Source organism: Budorcas taxicolor, chromosome 21 (genome assembly GCF_023091745.1).
Source record: "Budorcas taxicolor isolate Tak-1 chromosome 21, Takin1.1, whole genome shotgun sequence".
NCBI classification, from domain to species: Eukaryota; Metazoa; Chordata; class Mammalia; order Artiodactyla; family Bovidae; genus Budorcas; species Budorcas taxicolor.
Genome location: NC_068930.1, coordinates 30,057,163 through 30,065,782, shown reverse-complemented (window position 1 = coordinate 30,065,782; position 8,620 = coordinate 30,057,163). Strand labels below are relative to the sequence as shown.

Genomic DNA, 8,620 nt, shown 5'->3' with positions numbered 1-8,620 from the left:
TTCATGAATTTTTTCCCTGTGGCATGATAGGGAGCAATTTTCACCTCTTTTCTATGCTGACTAGTTGGGCTAGCTGTCATGATCACAGTCTCCTTCCCCCAGTGTGGTGTGCTGTATCTCTTACACCCAGTTCATTTCATGCATGGCTTTTCTGGGGGTATTTTGGTCTAATCTATTAGGATTCTGTATGACCTTTAGTGAATACCATGCTATTTTAACGAACATGGCTTCATGATGAGTCTTACATAGAGTGGAAAAATGCCCATCTCCCTGATTTTTCTTTATTGAAATGTCCTAGCCTTGGGCTCACCTTTATCTTTTAATTTAGAACCACCTTAACAAGTTTCAGGAGGAAACTTGGTGGGACTCTGATAGGGACTGCTTTGAATCTATAGGTCTATTTGGGTACAAAATACATCTTCTTGACATTGTCTGCCTAGCTGCAAACTTCTCTCTCTCCCTACTTTGTCAGGTCTTAGCTATTATCTCAATAATGTTTGAAAGTTTTTTCTTAAAAGAGGTCTTCAACATGCATTGTTCACAATAAACTGTGGAAAATTCTGAAAGAGATGGGAATACCAGACCACCTGACCTGCCTCTTGAGAAATCTGTATGCAGGTCAGGAAGCAACAGTTAGAATGGGACATGGAACAACAGACTGGTTCCTAATAGGAAAAGTTCGTCAAGGCTGTATATTGTCACCCTGCTTATTTAACTTATATGCAGAGTACATCATGAGAAACGCTGGACTGGAAGAAGCACAAGCTGGAATCAAGATTGCCTGGAGAAATATGAATAACCTCAGATATGCAGATGACACCACCCTTATGGCAGAAAGTGAAGAGGAGCTAAAAAGCCTCTTGATGAAAGTGAAAGAGGAGAGTGAAAAAGTTGGCTTAAAGCTCAACATTCAGAAAACGAAGATCATGGCATCCGGTCCCATCACTTCATGGCAAATAGATGGAGAAACAGTAGAAACAGTGTCAGACTTTATTTTTTGGGGCTCCAAAATCACTGCAGATGGTGACTGCAGCCATGAAATTAAAAGACGCTTACTCCTTGGAAGAAAAGTTATGACCAATCTAGACAGCATATTCAAAAGCAGAGACATTACTTTGCCGACTAAGGTCCGTCTAGTCAAGGCTATGGTTTTTCCAGTAGTCATGTATGGATGTGAGAGTTGGACTGTGAAGAAGGCTGAGCGCCGAAGAACTGATGCTTTTGAATTGTGGTGTTGGAGAAGACTCTTGAGAGTCCCTTGGACTGCAAGGAGATCCAACCGGTCCATTCTGAAGGAGATCAACCCTGGGATTTCTTTGGAAGGAACGATGCTAAAGCTGAAGCTCCAGTGCTTTGGTCACCTCATGCGAAGAGTTGACTCACTGGAAAAGACTCTGATGCTGGGAGGGATTGGGGGCAGGAGGAGAAGGGGACGACCAGGGATGAGATGGCTGGATGGCATCACTGACTCGATGGATGTGAGTCTGAGTGAACTCCAAGAGATGGTGATGGACAGGGAGGCCTGGCATGCTGCAATTCATGGGGTCGCAAAGAGTCGGACACAACTGAGCGACTGAACTGAACTGAACTGAACTGGTGTTACAATTGTAAAATGTGTCCTCCAGTTTTCTGATTGTTACTGATACAAAGAAATGCAACTGGCCTCAGAAAATTAATGTTACACCTACCACTGTAATGAAACCCTGGTATTTCTGGTATTTTCTCTTTAGATTTGAGTTTTCTACAAAAAAAGAATGTGTAACGTACAAATAATGTTTCCTACTTTTTATTTCTTATAACATTTTTTATTCTATTGACTAGGATCTCCAACACAATTTTGAATATAAGCAGTGATAGTGGAAAACTAGCCCTTTGTTTCTGAATTTAAAGGGGTATGAAATTTCCTCTTTGTGGCAGATGCTTGTTTTCTGTTTTACAGATTTACACAGAAGCTATCACCTTAAGGAAATTCCTTTCCAGTCCTAATTTATCAAGTTTTTATTATGACTGGGTGGTGTTAAGTCCTATTATATACTTTAATCGGATCTACTAAGATAGTCATAATGGTTTTCTCTTATTTAATATTTACAGATTCCAATGCTAAGTCATCATTACATATGGAGGGAGAATACACAAACTAAGATGGAATACACAAGTATTAAGTAAACAAATATAAACTTAGAAATCTGTATTGTAAAATACTATTTAATCTGTTTTACACACTATTTCAAGTTTTTAAAAGGCTGGCTGCCAGGTAAGTTTAAAAACCACAGAACAAATGGCTTTTTGGAGATCTTTCTACTCCACAGTTCTCCAGCTCTCCATGTCTGAGTTATGCTCTTTCAGTTTCTCTAATCCTACTAGAAAAAGAAGCTTCTACTAGATACTAATTCGCTGTGACAGAGTTCAGATCAGAGAAACAAACAAGAGCTAGAAAATATGACACATTCAACTCACGGGAATGTAAGATCACAATTTATCATCGTTAAGTATCAGTCACAGATAGACCTGAGAGCTCATCTCACAAAATCAGTAAAGCAGAAAACTAAAGGACCAGAAGTCAAAATGAACTACCAGCAAGAGTAATGGAGAAAAAGTAATACAAGGGAACGTTATGGTTTTCCTTTTTATTTAATCAAAGACTGGTGGATAAACATAAATACAGCACAATTACTTCAGATCATTCTTCATATTGTATACACACAGACCGATGAACATCATCTGAAAGAAACCTGCAGTCAGCAAAGAAATGCATACAGCTTTTCCTTCCTTCGCTCAAAAAAACTTAAAAACACACAAACTTAGAATCTCATCAGCACACACTCTCCTGTGACAAATGATTCAGACATAAATAGTGGGTGCAAAGAAACTATATGCTAACATATGTATAACCTTTGTTAAGGAAAAACAGAAGCAGCCATAATGATTAAGATACATTCAGTTACTGATAACTAGCTGTGCCCTAAAGGACATTATCAAAACAGAAATCGTGCTGCAGAGAAAAGCTATATATACATACACAATGAGAAAATAAACTGCAAGATTAAAGCATGCATGTTTAATACTGGGAAAAATCACAGCCCTCCAAAATTTCTCCATATTTGTTATAAAAGCCCTCTGCACTCAACTAAAATTTAAATGATCTTAAAAGGATAATACTCGTAAAGTTTACTTTTTTCAGCCACAGAAACTGCAATGGAAATAAATGTTCAGAGTCATTTTCAAAACAAAAACAAAAATCTATTCTTCTGATGACATGTATGATTAAAGGTCTATGCAAGATACATTGCTCTACATTCCCAATGACTAGGAAAAAAAAAACCTCAAGTCAGTTTTTAGTTTGCAGATGGTCAAAGGATTTTGTATTCCATCAGGAGTTCAAATCTTCTGGATCTTTTCACCAACAACTACTGGATTTTCTTTTCTGATTTTCTCAGCAGCATCAGCTTTGTAATTGTAAGAGCAATTGTGTACATCTGAGTAACGGTGTACACCACAGTAAACATTTCCACACCGGCATTCAAACCCTGAAAATGGATTAATACATGTACATGAGTTGAGTGCAAGGTCTAAATATTAAACTCTCTACATAATTAATGTTAAAAAGATCATGTCTGTAGGGCAGCAATCTAAAGAATCATTCCAAACTAGCAGTTGTACAACCTAGTATACTCTCAAATTCACCAGCTGATGGCTTCAGTTCTTGTTACCACCTACAAACACAGGTCTGTGCCAGCCCAAGTCACAGCCACTTCTCTGAGCTCAAGTTTCTTCACCTGAAACACAACTGCTTCCTATCAAAAACAGGACTGATAAAATGAAAATGTAAGACATTTCTCAAATACTACAATGTGAAAAAATAAGCATACTGTCAGAAGACAACCTTGAGATTTAGTTAAGAAAGATGAAACTTTGTACAGAACTGTTAACAAATAAAACAGTACACTAGCTTTCCTTGGCCAATCTCTAATGGAAATATGAACTGTAATCTGGCTCAGTGACTAAGAGCATGAGATCCAGTTGCAGTTGCCTAAGCATGAATCTATTTACTAACACAGGCAAATTACCAAGCCTCCCTGAGCCCCAGTTTCTGCACCTCTAATTCTGGAAATCAGTTATAGTAAGAATTAAATGAGGAAGTATTACCTGCCTAACATACAGTGAAGATGCAATAAATGCTATTTATTTTAGGGAAATGCCCCAAGAATTGAAGCCAAAAGAGAGAAATAAGCAGGGTGAATAGTCTTTAAATAAAACTAGTCCTGCACCCCTAAAAAGATTTTTACTGTATGATAGAATTGTTAGAACACAGGAATCAATATTTTAAATGTTGACCTTTGATGCAAACTTCCTTTACCACATTTTTTAAAAAACTTCCAAAAGATATCCTGTAACTTCATAACATTTTATTTTTAAAATTTTATTGTTATTATTTTGGCTGCACTACACATCTTGTGGGATCTTAGTTCCCCGGCCAGGGATTGAACCCAGGAGTGAAAGTGTGCAGTCCTAACTCCTGGACCACCAGGAAGTCTCCTGTGACTTCGTAATAATGAATGAAAAATGAAGCCAAAAGTAACACCAGACTAACAAGACTGGACAAGACAGAAATTACTAAGTCGCAGTCTTCTATTCATGAAGTCTAAGTTTCTGAGATTTAGAAAGACAGTATTTGATACTATACATATTTATTATATAATATATATACACACACTTTAAAATGCCTTATTTGTTCATGTTTGTATTCTTTAAATAAATACACTTGCCAAGGCATGAGCCAGTCTTAAAATATCTTTGATATCAGACTATAAATCTCCTTTCCTCTTTTATCTACTCCTTAGCCACATAACCTTCCTAAAACATAATTTTGCTCAAAATCCTATCTATTCTTAAGTCAGTTTCTTAAGCGGTACAGCTGCCACTCTTCTTCATCAGTTACCCACAGTGCACATCATCAGCCTCATCTGACGGTCTCTAACACCCTTCTGCACCTATTTTGTGCTACATTCCCTATTTATGGTCCCTCAACATGCCCTATTCTTTCCTTTCTCTGAGCTTTCATTCAAGCTCTTTTTTTCTGCCTGAAATGCTCCTATGTCCATCAGTTATAAGTCCTACTCACTTTTCAGGACTCAGCTGAAACATCCTACTTTCCGGATTCTTTGATGGGCCTCTGCTCCTCTCCTATGAATTATCAATAATTACACACATCTCTGAACTCCCAAAGCAATCTATTTGCATTTAAATGTACCTGCTTTGCCAAATAGCCAAGTAATATTTCGAACATTTTCCCCTCTCTTAAAACCATCTAATACCTCTGTTACAGCAGTCAGCACGTACTGATTACTTATTGGGTGGCAGGACAGGTCTATCACCTTACATGTATGAACTCTGTGAGCCCGCACCACCAACCAATGATTGGCCATTTTACACACGGCTCACCAAGTACTTAAACACCCTCTCTCACACAACCATCTCTGGCTTTCTAAAGGCAGGAGACACCCCTGCCCTTTCACAGAGCCTGGCATACTGACTTGACTTGTCTAACATTCTCAAATGCAGTTAAAATGAATTTTAAAAGAAAAGCTACTTATTTCAGTATTAGGTATGTAATTAAAGCTACTTTTACTTAAGAATATTCAGGAGGTGAAGCATATCCATTATTAACTCACATGGAAACAGAAATAATCTTAACTGAAGCCATTAATAATAAGTCAAACATTATCTTAAATAAAATCTTAATTTAAACCTGTGACTCAGGCCCTTACCAGTAAGTCCCACTTTCTTTCTGCACATGAAACAGCGATTCTTTTTCTGTTTTGGTTTTTCAAGAGACTTGCTTTGCTCTTCAGATGCCTGCTGTGCCGTTTCTGATACTGAAGCTGACAAAAATATGAAGGTAGTGAAACTCAACTGTGCAATGAGATTCTGAGGTGAGGTGGCTGCTACCCCCACTTGCCCCCACTGATCTGTTTATTCACAGGATAATTGAGTATTTATTTATTAGCATGGAAAGATGCCCACAGTTAAGTTACAAAGTAGTTTATATAATATGACCCCCTTTTTGTTAAATGCATAGATATATGCTAAGTATGTATGTATACACACATGCAGAAAAGCTAAACTATACATTGAGATGTTAACATAACTCTAGAAAGTGCTATATTTTCAAAACTTTCTGGTAATTATATATTTGACCCATAAAAGACATACAACACACAAACACTACTTGGGTATTCTACGGGAGAAAGAAAGAAAATGTGTAAGAAAACGGTCACATGCAAACTTCTAAATATTGCTGAGTCAGAACTATGTAGATTTCAAAAAGTACAAGGGAAAGAAATCCTAAAACCAAGATTCAGTGGAATACTAAGTATGTTCAAAATTCTCAGAATATTTCATATAAAACCTTTAAAATATGGGGAATAATATATATTGATTACAACATTACAATTAAGATAGTAAATTAAGTAGTGAACCCAAGGCCATCTCCACCAAAATTCAGGTCAAATTATTGCCCCTACACCCTAACTTATGGGTTTAATAAACTGGAAACCTGTCATTCCTAACTGATACACATTCCTCACTGTATAAGTGAGATACTGCTATTTATTAAATCACAAGGCATAATTAAAAGAGAAAGATGTTTTAATATAGTAAATTCTCAATTAAACATGAAAAAAATTCTTCAGAGCCATGAGGACCAAATGGAAGCAGTACCACCCACCTGGTGGCAACATATCCTGATTATGAGCAAAACACCTACAGAAGCAAAATACCTAAAAAATCTGTTTCAAGGACACCACTCTGAAAACTCCAATAAACAATGTTAGGGAATTCTGGTTTAGGCACACAGCAGCTACTCGTGTGCCTTCTTCCATCTGGGATGATTTTCCTATCCAATAAATTCTGCTTGAGGGATACAAGTGGAACGATAAGGCAAGAGAGAGAACAGATACCTGGGCAAGTCACCAAACCAGCTGACCCTACCCTGGGAACTGAGGGAGGCTGGAGCTGGCAGCAGGAACACACACACAGACAGCCTACTCCAGGAAGCACCACAGCTGTCTAGTGGAAAGAATAATGGCCTGGAGTCAGGTGCCCAGGTTCCAGTTCCAGCTCAAATGACTACAGCACTTGAGTCAAAGACATCTTTTCGTCCATCTATTAAGTAGATGGAAAAAAACATTCTCTGCATTTATTCCGATCAAATAAAAAATGTTCTCTGCATTTATTCCTATCAAATAGAGAAATCACAGGTATATTGTGTGTCATGAGTGTGTGTATCTGTATAGATACTCAGTTGTATGAGGGTTTATAATAGGACATTTTCAACAGTATAAGCAAGACTTTAAAAAAAGAAAAAAACTAGCCTAAGAGCTTTTACACATGGAAAAAGAACCCTCTCAAACTCATATGAAACTTACACCTGATTGTTCAATGATTCTGCTATGCTGAAATTATGCATGCCAAGTTCTTGAAAGGTACTTAAGTTAATGGTGGTTTAACTTAAGTCACTGAAATTACACGTGGAAAAAAAAAAGGAGTCTATACAATTTAAAACCCCAATAGTGGTACAGAACGCACTTGCCAATGCAGGAGACATAAGAGACATGGGTTCAATTCCTCATCAGGAAGATCTCCTGGAGGAGAGCATGGTAACCCAGTCCAGTATTCTTTCCTGGAGAATCCTACAGACAGAGGAGCCTGGCAGGCTACAGTCCATGGGGTCGCAAAGAGTTTGGACACAACTGAAGCAACTCGGCATGCACAATTTCTTCTAACAAAGCATCAAGACCATCTTTGCATTAATGTACTCAGCACTAGGTGAAGAAAACTGTTATTATTATCCATATACCATAAATGGGTCTTCGTATTATAATAGTTTACCAACTTAAAATCTTTTTTTTTGGTCAAACTTGTAAAACAACCGCTGTTTTATTCTTAAGCACCATATAATTCCCCACTATCAACATTCTGAAGTTTGTTCAACTTTAAGATGTAAAATAACACCTTCGTAGTCAGCAGCCTGTTTTCACTCTTCCATCCTTAGCTCTCTCTGGAGACTGCCAAGCAACCCGTTTCTCAATTCTCTGCATGTGGGCCCTGGAAGTAACCAGGATGCAGACACTGTGTCCTCTCCCTGGTGCAGACTTGGCGCCTACCTGCTCTTCTCCATTCTGCCTCTCATCTTCCGAGCTGGGCCAAGGAGAAGACCGCTCATACATTCAAATACCCATTTACCCATCTACTACCTCCAACTGAGTCTTTAAGTTTTGAAACGTGACCACTTCCAATCTGCTCTATCTAAAATCTTGTCTCACAATCACTTCTTTCAACCTCCCTGTTGAGAACAAACACATCACTGCCGTTTCAACTGTCATCCAACTGAAAGCTTTAACATCACTCTTGTCTTATTTCCCATGTCTAATGGATAACTAAACTTGGGGAATTTTTCTATTTCTGCTTTAAAAAATATCCTCTGTTTCTGCCCATCCTTAAACTTTTCTATTTAACTAAAAATAAAAATTATTCACTTATAATAATCATGAATATTTACAATATTCATAATTGCATGGACTATTTATCCTAATCAGACAGTTACATTCTCTTCCTACAG

At 37.6% G+C, this 8,620-nt stretch overlaps 1 protein-coding gene across 3 annotated transcripts in view; it reads right to left on the bottom strand.

Annotated features, from left to right (window-relative positions):
- Positions 1 to 2,612: 2,612 nt before the first annotated feature.
- The window catches only part of ZFAND6 (zinc finger AN1-type containing 6), a 55,743-nt gene continuing 49,735 nt past the window's right edge, over positions 2,613 to 8,620 (bottom strand). For all 3 annotated transcript variants that reach the window (XM_052659495.1, XM_052659496.1, XM_052659497.1), the window contains 2 exons: positions 5,769 to 5,882; positions 2,613 to 3,527 (listed from right to left, as the gene is read on the bottom strand). In XM_052659495.1, coding sequence (XP_052515455.1) covers positions 3,379 to 3,527; positions 5,769 to 5,882 — 263 coding nt within the window. In that variant the 3' untranslated portion in view covers positions 2,613 to 3,378. The remainder of the gene's footprint in view (positions 3,528 to 5,768; positions 5,883 to 8,620) is intronic.